A 16,697-nucleotide genomic window follows, 5' to 3' on the forward strand; every position below is an offset into this window, starting at 1 on the left:
ACTTCTACTACTTTTTTCAATACTTCTGTACTTCAAATAAACAATTATTGGAAGTAATCTCAATACGTACAGGATTCCAACTCCACGAAGGCATAGGGTCAGGTATACAAATCACTTTGGAATGGCGATGGCAACACAATTTTTGTTGAAGTCTGATGTCTTCAGGCATTGCAGCATGAACTTTGCAACATCTGCTCTTGGGATTTTATGATCACCCTTTGATGTAAACTGTCGTCCAATGTCAAATACCAGATCTTTGCCTGAAGGTGGGAGTAGGGGTGGAAAAAAAAAGAAAGAGGAATGGTTAATCATGAGTCGGACAAGTATATATCATGTGGATTGAGAGAATGCAACAACAAATCAGTGAAGTTTGAGGTTTTTTAGGGGGCAAATTATTTGTACACTCTTAGAAAAAAAGGTTCTTTTGAGCACCATTAAATGGTTCTCAGCACTGTCACAATAGCGACACCCTTTTTGGTGCTCGTGAGAACCTTTTTTAAATGGTGCTTGTCAGCACCTTTTGCAAAAGGTGCCCATTAGAACCTTTTTCCCGATGAAATGGTGCTAGTGAGTACCATTTGAAAGGTGCCCATGGGCACCTTTTTGACTAAATATGGGCACCTTTTTGACTCTTTTCAAAAGGTGCTCATGAGAACCATTTCATTGGAAAAGGTTCTAATGGGCACCAATGTTAAATGGTGCTGACAGGCACCATTTAAAAAGGTTCTCACAGGCTCCAAAAAAGGTGTCGCTATTGTGACAGTGCTGAGAACCATTTAATGGTGCTCAAAAGAACCTTTTTTTTTCTTGGAATGTAGTATGTGAATTGATGTCTGTGTATTTTTGGTGTGTTTCACACGCAGTGCTGGTAAGTTGCTTCACTGGCACCATTCTTAAAGGTACATTTGTACTTATCTGCATTGAAAATGTGCATCACAAACTCATTTGAAATTAAATGAATTGAACTGAATTTCATCTCATCAGTCAAACATACGTACAAAACATACATACAGTATTAGCAATACATGAGCATGTCATACATTATCGTTGACACTGGAAAAATCACACCCATGCACACACAGTTTCACAAGCATGAATACAAACGTGTACATGAAGAGTTTATTCGCAAAAACCGATAAGTCCATATTTGCCAAATGGAGATATTTGCGATTAAAGGTCAAGAAAAATAAAGAGAATAATAAGAAAATTTTTGCTTCTTTTGACCATAACTTTAAAAATTTACTTTTATATGCAGTGACCAATATATCATTTAAAAGGTATTATTTTGTACTTTATTACCACAAAATCTTCAAAAATGGACTTATCGGATTTTGCAAACAAACTTTCACATGTACATGAAATTCATCAATATTTTTTCATGAAACATCATTCAATAACTGAAAACCACAGAAATTTGCTCTTTCACAAATTCGCAGAAATGTATTTATTCACCTTAACTTTTACAATCTAAAGGTGAGGTTTGTATTTGTCATGTTATAATCTGTCAAATATTCTTAACAAAATATTTTCATTTGTTCACTAATTTTTCTTTCCACAATATTTGTCATTTGTGTGTACCGAGCAGTTCTTGAAACACCATCACACATCTCTGTACAGATGATATGAAATAGCAAGAGGTACATCAGGCTTTTGAAATATATAACAAAATTTCTAATTCTCTGTGAAATAATTCCTGCATGGATGAGATACAGTAATTGTGTCAGTCTTAAGATAGGCAGAAGTCAAGTACATTACTTTAGTATGAGGACCTTTTTCCACATGTTTTCTAGTTTGTTTGGTGGTTTTTTTTTTCTTTTAAAGCATATTTGTCCTAAAAGCAACTACAAAGGGCAGGAAAACAATTCCATTAAACAGGACCTTTGGTATTGTCACAGAAAACAAACATTATATTGCTGGTATGATACTTGGGAGAGGATAAGCTTTACACTTCTCCACTTCACTTCACTTCCCATTTATAACGTCGAGTACTTGATTTAACTTATCTTTGTTAGTATACGAGTGACCTTTTTTTTTGTTCTGCAATTTGAAAGCACCATAGACACATCTATACAACTGCAAATACAAGAAGAGTATCAATTCAGGTTAATCATGACCTCTGACAATTTACAGCATGTCCTACGAAAACACACACACACACACACACACAAGAACACACTGTTTTATAATGTGAAGGATAATAAGAATCCCAAGGGGAAAAGAGCTAGGATACCACACCCACACAGTTTCACAAGCATGAATGAACAAAATTCCTCAACTATGATCTAAAATATATCATTGGGAATCAATAAAAAATTACATTTTTTTAAAAAGCAGAGCAATAAATTCATTAGAGTAAACTGTATACAATGCAGGCCTAAAGCTGAGGTTTGAATTTGCTGTCCTATAACCTGCCTATGACAATAATAATTATGTTGTTAGCATTTGTCATTTTGTTCACCAAATTTGGCAACAGTCTTTCAAACACAGCCACCACTTGCATGTACATGAACATTTTGTAGTTCTGAAAAAACAATATAAACTGGTGACAAGAAGTGGGTGCATCAGTGCTTTGAAATAAATTACATAATCTTCAATTCTCTACATAATACGTAATTCCTGCGTGGGTATAAATGCAATAAGTTTTACCAGTCTAGGTGCAAACTTTAAAAGTGTGCAGAAATCGATCACACAATGACTGGAGAAGTATAAAGAGCATTTTCCGTTTGTGCTTTTAAAGTTTAAAACTATGAATGACTCCACTTCTCAGATTGGCATCTGGTCTGATCTCATTACGTCTACCCCCCCCCCCCCCATACAGTTGATTCAAAGTTGTTAAATGCAAATTGTAGTGAAACATTATTACTGGTACATTGTAAGTTGCAAATACTGTATATTGGGATCATAACAAAACATATGTGACCCTCCATCACACAAACCAACAAAAAGCCGCCAGACATGAATTTTTGGTTGACGGCAGATTCTGAAAGAGCAGCTATAAAATACACTACATGTCAATGCAAACAAACTTACTTACCCTATCTACATATTTCTAAAAGGTTTTCTCTGGCAGAATCAGTGTTTTCTCTTTAACTCAGCTCATTCTTGGCTATCGTAGGTTTCTGGTCGATGCTGTTAACAGGCTATCCGGGCTAAAATTGTCATTCTGATCGATGTATTCTTTTGGGCACCCAGCTCATTAATTCTTGACTAGCCCAGGGTTCTGTCTGATGCTGTCAACGGGCTATCACGGGCTGTCGTTCTGATCGATGTACAGTGTATTGTCTTAGCCACACAGCTTATTCTTGACTAGCCCAGGGTTCTGGCTGATGCTGTGGATGGGCTATTCCGCCAGTCCGGGCTCTGTCTGATCGATGAATTCTTGTGACCGCGCGCCCAGCTCATTCTTGGCTAGTGGTAGTGAATAAGCCTACGGTTCTGGCCGATGTTGTCAACGGTCTGTCACGGGCTGTCTCTCTGATCAATGTAGAGTCTACCTTGTTCCCCAAGTTTTCACTGCACCAGCGACCCAAACACGTCCGTACTGCTGGTTATCGTCCCGGCCGGAGTTACTTGATCCCTGCTGGTTTCTGTGCATGTTGGTGTGTCCACTTCCCTGACATATGAATTGAAAGATACAACAGACCTACACCGCGTTAATCAAACAAAGTCATTGCTATAATTCGATAAACAGAACACGGCATAACCTAGTACATGACGTGACTCCTTACTTAGAACAAGCCTGAAAACATATAGAGATTTTGACCTAACTGTTGTTAGTGTTAGGCCTAACATTACTGGGCTGTAGACAGACCTCTATTGGCTCTATTACGTTAACACTAACAACAGTGATAACTTATATAGAACAAATTTCCTTATTGCATGTACCGGTATAACTATACACAGCCCAGTAGCTGTACATAGGTACGTCGTGGACGTACAAAGTACAGCGACTGGGCTGTGTATAGTTAGTGTACCGGTATAGATTCTAGGCCTTAATACCCCGGGGCGCTCCTTGTACACAGTTATAATAATCTTTGCGTTCGGCGTTAGTAGACTCTACTTATAGGCATAAACGTTAAATGCAGGCCTAACTATTAAAGTAACTTAGCCCGGCCCAGTCGCAGTAAAAACGTGACACTACAGGCGTAGAACTCTACAGCCATGCTCCGCACGGCGTCTGTTCGGGCTAGCCCATTGGCATTGCTATTAGATGTATGCCAAATTTCTAATGTAAAACTGTTAACGTTAGGCCTAACATGTTATTGTATAGATCTGGATCTACTGTACGTGGTAAACATTACACAAGATATCAGCTTCGATCAAATTAGATCTAACAAGTTAACATTAGGATCTAACCGATAAAGGTTAATCACTGACAGAAAACGAAAACTGAGTGATGAATCTAACTGCTAACTTGATTTTTGTTGTACCAACGAATGTCATCTAAAAATGAGTTAAAACCACATTAAATCTAAAAATCTTACCTATTCTCCTAAATTGTGATGACTGCCATGGCGAAAATGGAATTGACAGTGACACGTTTCCAGTCCACTTTGACAAAAATGTCTAACGTAATACCGACCAGGTGCCGTTCGTTTATGGGTGTGATGCATAGACCTGTGTGTGTGTCCAGCTACTAGGCCGTCTGCTGCTGCTGCATGCATGCAGCATGGTATGCATTGGCACTCTGCCCGGGGTGATGTGGTGGTAGGTTTGCATAGCTAGCTAGGCAGGCAGGCAGCTAGCACAGGGCTACATAGCCGCGGCGCGTGCCGCGGCGGTTACATACACAAGATTCCCATGCGGTGGAGCAACAGTGCAGTACTAGTATGTGTGCGTTTACGCGTACGCATATCTGATCGAGCGCTAAAATTGGATGGTGGCAGCTGTCACTTGGCACGCAGCCAAGAGAAGTCATTAGTCTACGATAAAAAACATTATCTACTTTTTATTATCACAGCAGTAGAAACAGATACAATATTTTTGTACCAATACCACATTTTTGATGATTCTTACATCTGGCATTCGAATATACAGCAAGGGGAAAAATGAAAGTGGACCTAAAGATATTGTTTGACCTGCAGAAGTACCACAAATAACACTCGGGGACTGGGTCGCATACTAGCAAATGGTGACGAACGGAACCATTTCGATTGGGAACCATTTATAGGTGCTCATCGGAACCATTTTGCGAGAACCATTTGATGAGAACTATTTTGGAGCCGACGAGCACCATTTGAGAACCTTTTTTTCTTAGAGTGTATAGGGCCCCATTTCTCTCTCTCTCTCTCTTCTTTCGATCTTTAAAATAATAACAACAACAAGTTTGAGAAAAATCAGACAATTCATACAGAATGTGTATATATCTCAGAGTTAACCCGTTCCTTCCGCAATTCTCTGAGCGCCTTTAATGCCCCCAAACAAGATTCTTTTCGCCCGTTGACACAGAGGCACACAGGTTGGTAATCCAGCTGTGTGAAGGCAGTCAAGCGGTTCATTGTGTCCCCCTTTCTATGATCAACTACATGTGCCCGTGAACAATGAAAATATCGATATGGTGCGAGGTATGAATAGAGCGTGCGCTGATGAGCTCTCAGAATCTTTTGTTCTACACAAAACCAGGTACCTGAATGAGGTGACTGGGGTCAGCGAACCCGCATTTCTAACTGATCTCAGCCTTGATCATTATGTACATGTTCGTACGAGTTTACAGCAGAACAAGCAAAAAACTAAATCTGGAAAAGGTACATAATACTGTAAAACCCCCTTTTTTTAAACGGCAGGAGAACAAATCCTGATATAATGAACAATGATCTTTTTATCAAACCCACTTTTCTGAGCATCTTAACACAAAGAAACATGAATTTAGGCCACTGAAGCAGGCACCCTTGTCTTCATTTTGGGAACCTGGTAAACCAGGTTCCCGTATTTCAGTTGCTCCCACGGGAACCTGGTAAACCAGGTTCTCCTAAGGAACGGGTTAAGTTTCTTAAGGTTATTTTTTTTTTTCTGTCTGCCATCACTGGATGACAAGATAACAACAGTTTGTCATATCACTCCAGAACAAAAAGGATAATATTGTACAAAGAGAATTCCACAGATCAAATTGTTTATAAATAATCAATATTCTCTCAACTTGTTTACTGACATGTCAGGAGTAACATCATTCTTCCACTTTCTGAAAGAGGTAAATTAAGTGCTCCTGCATTTTGCTAGAAAAGCAGAAGTACTGTTTATGTTGAATTCCAAGTTATATTTTCTTTTACTGTTAAACCAAATTTTTTTTTTTTTTTCCGTTCATGAAACGTTCAATAGTATAACAGAATTCAACATAAATCATACTTTACATGTACAATTTGTACATGCAGAGATCTGTATTCTCTTGCATAATGGAACAGCACTTGATGCTAGCTCTTCGAGAAGGCTGGGGGATGGTACTGTAAAACACAATATTTTTGTGGCATGAAATTTTTGCAAATTGGAGCTGACAGCCTTTTTCACGGCATGAAATTTTTGTGAGTTATCTCTGACATTCAATGCATGATACAATTGTAGTGTCAACATCTTTCACATGCATCTTAATTTCGCAAATGTTGGTTCTCCTGAAATTCATGAAATTAAAATGCTCGTGCACAGTCCTCGTTTTACAGTATTGGGCAAGTCCAAGATAAGGTCCCCTCAGAAGGCAAAATTTCATCTTTGCTCAATATTGACATGTTTGGTATCATTTTGAAGCTTATGAGTTGAAGTTTTGATTTCCGTGAAGGAAAAAATGATATTATGTAAATTTATGCAAATTTCAAGGGCTTCATTTGCATAAATGTGAAACACAGCGTTACGTATGGGACATTTATAAAAATTCATATTAATTCAAAGGAAAGCAAATAATATTTGATTAATATGTGGACATAAGAAGTTCATCACATAGTTTAACTTGGTATGAAAATTTAGGGATTATGCAAATGATTATGCAAATTAGCTCGTGTCCTATCATGAGATGTCCCATACGTAACAAAATGAGGTCATTTTTTTAGGTTTTTTCTTAAATTGCTAAGGTTATTTTAATGCCCTTTTGGAAAGTTCTAATTTATTGTTTAGAGAAATTAAATACCAGAGAAAAACGAAAAAAAAGTAAAAGAAATATTTTTTATTAGGCATTGAAATAATGTTACGTATGGGACAAATGCGTTACGTATGGGACATCCTCATACATATTGCATGTGAATGCATGTAGCTAGCTGGGAAGGTCTCTCAGTACACAAATGGTCAATCATCCTGAAGAAAGCATCCCAACATTGTAGCTACTTTTTGAGTTATAGACACTTGAAACAATACATGAACTTGACTGAACAATTTTCAGAAAGGGGGAGGGGAAAATGGCAAAATACACAATGAAAAATCAGCATTAAAGGGATGGTATAGTTTTTTGTAGAAATAGGGATTCAGTTTTCAACATTTAAAGAGATGATTGGAAACCAATTATACGAATTACTTAAGAGCATAAAATCCTAAGACTAGAGGAATTCAAAGTTTATGTGATGGAGATCCAATTTGAAATGGTTGTGATATATATAGAAGGAAAAAAAAGTAAAATGAATTTTTTTTTTATTGCAAGTGATACACAAATTGTCCTTATTCAGTTTTCAGTAGTAGCCACAACAAAATTCATGGGTATACATACTGAGGTGTGACTCGAATCAATGACTTGACTGCTAGACAGACATCATATATCTACTGGATTACTGGGGTTCCACGCAGCAGGTATTGCTTATTTATTAAACTTAATATTTCTTGTGTCAAGTTGTTTTTTATTGAAACTAAATGGCAAACTGCCCTTCATCAATGCAAGTAAACACTTTAAACTATTCAATTTTTCAGTAGTAACTATCCTGATAAAAATAGGGCATACATACTCAGGTTGGTCATAAAAAATATAGAATATGATTGAATGTGATTATGATGGTAAATATCTGGGAATATTGTTCCCTTGTCAATCTGGATCAGTATTTGAGTAATTTCAACTGATTCCACCTCAATAATTATGCAAAAAATTTGTTTAAATGGGTATTTTGCAAAATTATTTTGCAAAATACCCATAAACATGGTTCTCCACACACTAAACGAATGGGGGACAAAGGGCATGCATACCCAGGTTGGTCATAAAAATATAGAAATATGATTGAATATGATTATAATGGTGAATATTTGGGGAATATTGTTTCCTTGACAATCTGGATCAGTATTTGAGTAGTTTCAACTGATTTTACTTCAGTAATGATGCAAAATACCCATAAACACGGTTCTTCACACACTAAATGAATGGGGGACAAACTGTCCCATACGTAACTGTCCCATACGTAACACGTCATGTCTGTCTTTAATTAGAACCTGTAATTAGAGCTTTTTGCCTAATGACATGAAACTTACTTGTAATAATCTTGAGTGTTGTGACTTTCATCACAGTGAGTTACAAGTTGTAGAATGATATACTTTCAGAGAGTTTTGAGGTTGAAAAAAATGTTAAAAAAAACGAAATTTTTCTGGTCCCATACGTAACGGCACATATTTTCTCTTCTAGAATATAATTGTCAAGGTCATTTTTCTCAATTTTTTACATGATTATACTTCTTCTCGATATCAATCACCATGATGAAGTTCAATATGATCAAAGGCCATTAACACTACTTTTCAGGTCATTAAAGTCTCTGAATGTCCCATACGTAACGTGCGCGTTATCTTGGACTTGCCCTATTACGTACAACATATGTCAGTAACAACTTTAAGAAATGTGCTACTTTCTATGAAAAATCAAATTTTGTGGAATTCTCTTTATACATGTATTCCTTTACAGAGATCCAAAGTGATGATTTCCTGGTTCTGTTAAAGCTTTGCTAGGTAAATTGTGTTAGCATGGTTAGCAACGATATTATTCACAAATATTCGGCTAGAAGAGATAACTTGTTTAAAATCAGTTTCACAGGCTATGAATGGCTATGACATCACACTTTGGCACTCTTTATCACTGTACAGTACAGTCTCCACTTCATCATAATAGTGTAAGATATTTAAAGCATTTCTTACCCTATTAAGTGGAATATCATATCATTGTGAACCGAAATGCACATTAATCAATTCACAGCAACTAATCAATTCTCTTTCTGCATCACACACACAGCACAATATAATATGTCACTGACAGCCCTATGTATCTCATTTTACCCTATTCTAACTGGGCTATTTGACACCAAGTTTTTACTGAGGGGGGGTCAATTTGACCCCCCTTCAGATCTCGGCCGTCGATCGCGCGATCGCCGCGAAATTTTGCCTGAAGATAGAGCTGGATGTCATCTTCAAGATTACATGGTCATACAATAGAAAAATATTGCCTTTCTATTTTTAATGAATTAATTATGCAAATTTGTGCATGAAACATATTTTCACCCATAACTCCATTAAAAAGACGGGAGGACTGCTACATTTTTGTGTCAGAATTCCTCAAGACACATTAAAAAATTTTCGTGTAAGAAAATAGCACAATCGAAATCAATTCCTTTTTTTTTATTGTTTCGTTATTTTCTTTATGTATTTTATTGTTTTTTTTCGACCTTTTGTGTTCTATTATTTTTTTGCCAAAATTTGTTGCAGGCACTTTTTCAGGCTTATCTACACTAGAATTGATTAATTTCAATGGTTAAAAGTTGAAATAATCTAATTTATATCAATTTAACCAAAAAACACAATTTGCATTGGATTTGCACACGTTATCATGAATTTGAGCTGTTTTTTGGTTGACATGCATATGCAAAACATTACGTACATGTAACTTCAAAATGGTTTACCCGGACGTCGCAAATTTGGTTTCAAAATATGCGGAAGACTTCAATGAAAAAAGAAGTGAAACGACGCGGCAAAATCTTTGCGTGTTATCGTGGCGGGAAACGTCGGGGGGGGGGGGGTGTCAATTTGAGCCCCCCCCCTCTGGTTTGTGTCTGCAATGTTCTGCAGTGTTCAGCTGCAATCATTATGTAGCTTAACTCCAAGTCATTTTCAATACACATGCATGCTTCTAAACATGTGTCACTTGAAGTTAGACTATATGCATACATGTACAAAGTGTATTGTATATGCAGCCAAATGGTGCAACAAATTCTGCTGTGTCCCCCTGTGTTTCATGGGGACCACAAGTTTGTTTTTAATCATTGATGGTCTGAAGAAAGGTTAGAGTCACACAAGAGTTATTTGAGGTTAATTCCACTCAAGAGACATCTCCTGCCATATTAAAATTGGCAGTTGAGGGCCTTATATACAAAAGAGGACAAGATTTGATAAATATTCTGATTGGTAGGAAATGGTGTTTGTTCTGGATAGACAAACACTGCTATTGAATACTCCAATAAGGGATAAGCAATTTAGCTCCACCAGATTGAACTTTGCCCATGATGAGCCTTAGTGCTATTTTCCAGTATCACTGATAAAAGGTCAAGGGTTAACTTATTCCCCTACTGCAGTGAGGCCATAGATGCCAGTAATAAAAGGAGAAAATTGGGTATTGTGTAGGTAGTGTTAAAGATTGTGCACTCCTTCTGCGCTGCACACTAAAGCATTCCATGAGTTTTAACCTTGACAGCCATAAACATCATCAAGGGAGAGAAGAATGTAATGCTTCACAATTGAACAATACCTAACCCATTGAGGATGAGTCCCGAGTATACTCGGGCAGGTGTCTTAGATGGGAAATGCGTGTTGTAGCAAAATCAAACCGTCCTCAACGGGTCAAATGTCACTCAACAAACAATTCTTCTTTTCATCAAATCCATAATGCAGCACCCATTTTATATTGTATAAATCCTACTGGTTTTCTAAACAGATCACTTGCAATGAATTAAACTATTCACCTTTCTGTAAACCAAAATAACACCAAAAAATAACTTATACGTCAAAATCCACATTGGCTTTGTGCTGCCCTCCTAACAATGACTGTGATAGGGGGAAAGAGCTTGCAATGGCTATATTACCGACCCAAAATATAATTTTTCATAATGTTTTGTATCATTTTTTATACAAGCCAATAGGAGACTAGTGTGTACAATGCTATGGGGGGGGGGTAGGGGAGGGGTTCTGTATGGCAATCGACACTGCAAGAACACAAGGAGGTAATGTGATTGCACATTGTACAATACATAAGAGTGAAAAAGTCTCAAGACATGCAAGTTGAGAGGGAAACATGACTTTGAGAGCTCTAAAACTCATTTCAAAGGACAGCATTTAGGTCATCATACAAGGGTACATGTTGTAGTAACTACTGAGGCAATATTTACACTAAACTTCGGACAGACGTTCCACTGTTAATTACTGGAACTGGGTCAAGCGAACCCCCCCCCCCCCCCCTTCCATCCCTCCACCCCCACTAAGTAAAGCTCCGTGGTATGTGTGTAAATCATTGACTCTCATTCTATCAATAAATCACAGTAAAACAATTGCATTGGAACAAATTTGGCTGTGAAAACCACCAAGAGATAGTTGTGTTTTGGATCAAAGAACAAGAATTTTAGCTTCAGGTTTTAAAACAAAAGGATTATCAAAATAATAGCTTTGAAAGTACTGGATATTTCATCAATTGTTTCTAAATGAAAAAAAAAAATAAAGAAGAAAAAAAAAATGTCCTGTTTTTAAATCAGTGATCAAGAATACACCAAAAGAAACAATATGGAATGCATTGCAGCAATCTAATTCAACATTGCAGAAAATTGCACTATATGAATTACAGGCAGAGACGTGGGAGGTGCCTTTTGTACACTAATTCAGGTTACAAAATAGCACTTTTCTTTCATTATTCTGAAAGTTTTTTCTTACAGCAGATGAAATAAAATACCTACATTATATAAGAGGATAATTAAGACCTCTGGACATAAATCTTAACTTTATTGCAATGGGACTTGTTATAAATGCGTTTCTTATAATTGGAGCGCACTATACCTTCGTAAGATGGGGGGCTGCCAACTTCCGGTATACAGAATAACACACCCATATATACAGTGATAGCAGATAATAATTTTGGGACCTGAATTATACTTTACTAGTTTCATAATAGGACTTTGACACAACCCTGTTCGTTATGGAATGGGAACGCACCATATCTTTGTGAGATGGGGTGCTTCCACTTGTAAAAAATGACACATATTTCCGCAGAGGCTGAGCATACCTGTACTTGCAGAGTTAGTGAGCTGCGGGGGTAGGACCATGGTGTAATCAATGTCCTGGCATTCGTCTTCAAGGTACTTGGCCATCACCGCCATGTCGTTGAGCGGCTTCGACAGCATCGGTCGTATCACCCAGCGGGCCATGCGGCCAGGGTCATCATTGGGGTCAACTGCAAGCATCGACACAGACATTGGAACGGGATTCACAATTTAATAGTTATGCTGTACATATGTCTCCCTTAGACACAAACAAAAAGGGTGGGGGCATAGCGACCAGAGCTTACAGCAGAAAGAAACCTGAACCCCGTTTCGTACAAATTTGATATGATTGCAACTCTTGCTAGAGTGGCAATTGTCATGGTAACAACAAGAATCCAGCTTCCTGATTGGCTGTTACTATAGGAAGTTACCATTTCAACAAAAGTTGCTATCCTAACATCTGTTATGAAATGGGGCCCTGATGTACTATAAAAACAATATAAACTATTACATTTACACCTGATATACAAAACGCTGCAACAGTGCAAAGCACGTTGGTACATGTTATGATGAAACTATACACACGTTACGTCTGAATGTACTTTAGCATGTCGATGTGTATACAACAATGATACATGCCTCAATGTGAGTGACACACAAAACATCTCAGAGAACCTGTCTATACCATCAACCTGTCCACAATGGCCACTCTTTTTGTCTCCCTTGGGTGACAGCTGTAGACTGATTTGACCGCATGCTCACCTTTGACATACCACGATGTGATGATGATGATGCGACTGACCTTGGCTGCCCGCATGGCTGGTACGATGGCCTTCATCGAGCCCGAGTAGATGGTAGTGGCCTGAGTGAGACTGTTTGACCCCAGGCACGACAGGACGGCGTCGCAGCCATCTAGATGTGTCTGCAAAAACTCTGTTGAGAAGATGTCGCCTTCCACAACCTGAAAGAATATAGACAAAAAAGGTTACACTCCACCAAAGCATTGGCTTACACATCAACTCACTCACTGTTCCTAATTCCATTTTGGAAATGGGGACAGGAGAGGGTTGAGGAGTAGGGGAGGGGGGAGAGGAGGAGGAAGAGGAGGACGAGGAAAAGAAGGAGGGGAGGAAGAGTAAGAGGAGGAAGAGGAGGAGAAGTCCTGAGAAGGTAGAGGACATACATTGTAGATGTAGCACTATAATGACCATTTCTAAAAATTATTTCCTTAGTCATGTGACCATCGAATGTGGCTCTTGATTTGTACTGACTATTAAATAGTGTATACAGTGTAGTCTGTATCCCAAAATCAAATTATTCTTATGGAATTCCTACATATCATTCCTAACCAAATAGGCATGCTGGAGAAAGTTCAAAGAAGAGCTATTCGCTTTGTGTGTGGAACCTACTAAGTAGCTACTAGTACTAGATGGTGAGAGCTAGTGGCTTGTGTCATGGCTATGAATGAGCATGACTATGAGAGGGAAAGTATTTGTCTCCCAACTCGAGAAGAAAAAAGAAAACATGCCCTCCTTACCACTGTCCATGGCATGAGGCAATAAACAACCTAGACAGAAAGATCCGTCTGTCCGGAGGACTCTTTTGTATTTTGCCATTAACGCCGTCCTCCGTAGACAGACGGAAGGTTGTAGTACCCATTGCTGTGTGGATGTTCTAAACCACTGTCTCTATGGAAAATTGGGTGAGGTACCTCACCCTTCTCGATTGCGTCTAATTCACGACCCTAGGTCGGCAAATTTAAGCTTGAATAGTTAAATCAACTATTCAAGAATAGACTACACTCACCAGATTAATGAATAATCCAATATTTCGGTCGAATTTTCAACGCAAAACACACATCAACCAGCCCGTCGCGTCGTCACGTTCAAACTGCAGAAACATACAGTATGAATCTATTAGCCAATCACATGCGAGGTAGTTTCTACGTGTTTTTTTTACTTAATAAAGTACCTCGCATGTGATTGGTTTACAGATTCAAAATGGCGACTTACAGCTAACGAACGGCGATGTTGCGATATGGATAAAATTTCTGCATTATAACCGCGTTACTGTATTTCGATTGCAAAATGTGAGAAATTAACCCCAAATATTGCTGCATAATGTGTCATATCATGTCAAACTTGTTTGAATGTAAAAAAGCTGCCTGTAATTCGGTTTATCGTAACGTTTTATCTGTGCGCTACTGCCACACAGTAGCTGGCATCATTGACTTCGGTCTGTACACGGAGGGGATCCGTGAAGCCAGACGCAGTCTCTCCGCGGAACATTCCCCGACAGACAGATACAGACCGATCTTTCGGTCAATAAACAACCATACTGCTATACTCATACCAGACCAAGTTACCTAAAAACAAACAAACAAACAAACAAACAAAAAAACTGAGGCCAAGAACAACACGAAGCCGCCAGAATCAACGCTTCATGAGACTCAGCTCTACCCTGGATGCCTAGACCTATACAAATTCTCCATACAGTTTCTTCCCTTGAAGACAATTAGAGACTGGGATGGGATTAGACAAAAAGATCTGTGTGTCCGGAGGAGTCTTTTATTTTTTTGACATTATATCACTCTCCTCTGATCTGTGAACCCAGACTCAGTCTCCGCAGAACATACTATGTATACCCAATGACCAGATACAGACCGATCTTTCAGTCAAGGATGGGATGGACTCTCTCAGCACATCATTTGAACTACAATAGAATATTCTAAACAATAGCGATGGGGCATATACCCTCTGTTGAGCAGTTCAAGACAGTCATACAGTACTAGAAACTAATTTAACTTACATACAATGGTAGAGACCTTTTTAACTTGCACAATGAGCATGCATATTAATTATTACACCTTACACTAACAGTAAAGATTAGTAAGAGCACAAAGTACAATTCACAAACTGCATCCACTGCACTGTAAAGAAACACCATGATGGTAGGGAATCTATGCCTACCACTAGTACAGTACCACAGCCACACCCTGGCCCTGGCCATAATCCAATTGCTGAACATTTGCTGAACAAGCTTTGAGGAGCAGCACCGCAGTAAAACACAGAAGAAAACCCTTCATCCAAGCGGCCCGGGTTATGCTATGCGTATGCCCAGACTGAGCCGTGACCGTAGCGATATAGGCACCTACCTACCGTATGCCGAAATACTGTCACTTACAAACAGGTGTTGACCGACAAGTATGTCTAATTCCGCGAAAAAATTCTCATTTATAGTAATAACATTTGCTGGGTCAGTTTTTCGCTTCTTTAGACAGAAGCGAAAAACTGACCCAGCAAATGTCATCATTGGTCATTGCTATAACTGAGAAGTTTTCGCGGAATTAGACATAAAGTTAGGCCTAAATTTACTTGTCGGTCAAAATATCCAGTACTCTACTTACTTGCAGTTTTTCATGTTGAATCGAGCTCAGTTTAGCCGGATTCCTTACAACTGTGACAACTTCATGTCCTTCGTCTAAGGCCAATTTAACCAGTTCCAGCCCAGTATTCCCAGTTGATCCAAATATAGTTAGCTTCATGATTCTAGTATGTGAGGTGATCTCGGACAGAGCAGGGCTCAATGCCAGTGACGATCAGCTGTGCCTGTGGCTTGTAACTGCGCTGCTGCTGCCATAGCCAGCACGTTACACATTAGCTCCTACACTTACGTAATAAGATGGTCAACAACGCTGCCGAGGAGCGCGCCAACTAGCTTTGAGCGGGTAAAGCTTACAGGAGAGCTGCACTTTTCCGAATGAAATGTGTTTGTGTGAGACACAGGTATTAACGGTGGCAAAACAACATGCCACACATTTTGACACCGACACAAATCACGCACCACCAATACCATCAGACGTTATTAAAGTAACAAAACTTTGTTTTTCCCTCGCCTACTCAGACGGTCACAGCCTCATGTTTCCTGCTACCGTTGGCCGAACAGGCTAAACCCACTTTATACCAACATGCATAATTCATGACACAGGCTACTAGTTTTATGAAAGAAGTGAGAAGGAATTTTCAGCAAAGAATAATGAGTGAATTCAAGAAATGGTGCAGTGCATTAACCCTATAAAGCCCAAGGGGGGGGGGGGGGCACATTGTGCCCCCCTACCATATTTTCGTTTGCCACTCCCACACCCTTTACTCATTTCAACCAAATTTGGTGACTTTTCCTAGAATCTTATTGCAAACATTTTGATATATAATTTAGCCATGTCCGATATTGCTGGTTGCCATGGCAACCATAAACTTACATTACAACCATGTTCGTCAGATTTTGCATGATTTTCTGTTCCAATTTCAGTTAACAGTATAATAATGGATGAAATGGGGGTTTTCTTGGCTGTAATTTGCTGAAGGACCAAAATGTGAAGTAATAATGGTTGTGAAATACCCTGAAATGCTCTTCTTATTATTTCCTTTATTTTTACACGACATAGGCCTCAAACAATAGATATAATAGAAATAATCGAAAATACAGCTTTTTTCAAAGACTACCCTTTTATTTTGGGTT

At 38.6% G+C, this 16,697-nt stretch overlaps 1 protein-coding gene across 1 annotated transcript; it reads right to left on the reverse strand.

The window, feature by feature from the left end:
• On the reverse strand, positions 1-15,747 carry LOC139738326 (flavin reductase (NADPH)-like). The gene is made up of 4 exons (XM_071648965.1): positions 15,586-15,747; positions 12,942-13,140; positions 12,203-12,370; positions 1-260 (listed from the first exon to the last, which is right to left on the reverse strand). Exons 1-4 carry the CDS (start codon positions 15,721-15,723, stop codon positions 112-114), a joined length of 654 nt encoding a protein of 217 aa, XP_071505066.1. The 5' UTR covers positions 15,724-15,747; the 3' UTR covers positions 1-111.
• Between the last annotated feature and the right edge of the window lie 950 nt (positions 15,748-16,697).

The sequence above is a fragment of the Diadema antillarum genome, unplaced genomic scaffold (genome assembly GCF_040938485.1).
Source record: "Diadema antillarum isolate AM-2024a unplaced genomic scaffold, OU_Dant_1.0 seq00000735_RagTag, whole genome shotgun sequence".
NCBI lineage: Eukaryota > Metazoa > Echinodermata > Echinoidea > Diadematoida > Diadematidae > Diadema > Diadema antillarum.

Coding starts and splice junctions, on each gene's coding strand:
- LOC139738326 (XM_071648965.1), bottom strand. CDS start 15,723: ATGAAGCTAACTATATTTGGATCAACTGGGAATACTGGGCTGGAACTG. Junction 12,371..12,941: donor CACATCGTGGTATGTCAAAG/GTGAGCATGCGG, acceptor CGATGCTTGCAG/TTGACCCCAATGATGACCCT. Junction 261..12,202: donor CACTAACTCTGCAAGTACAG/GTATGCTCAGCC, acceptor TCCCACCTTCAG/GCAAAGATCTGGTATTTGAC.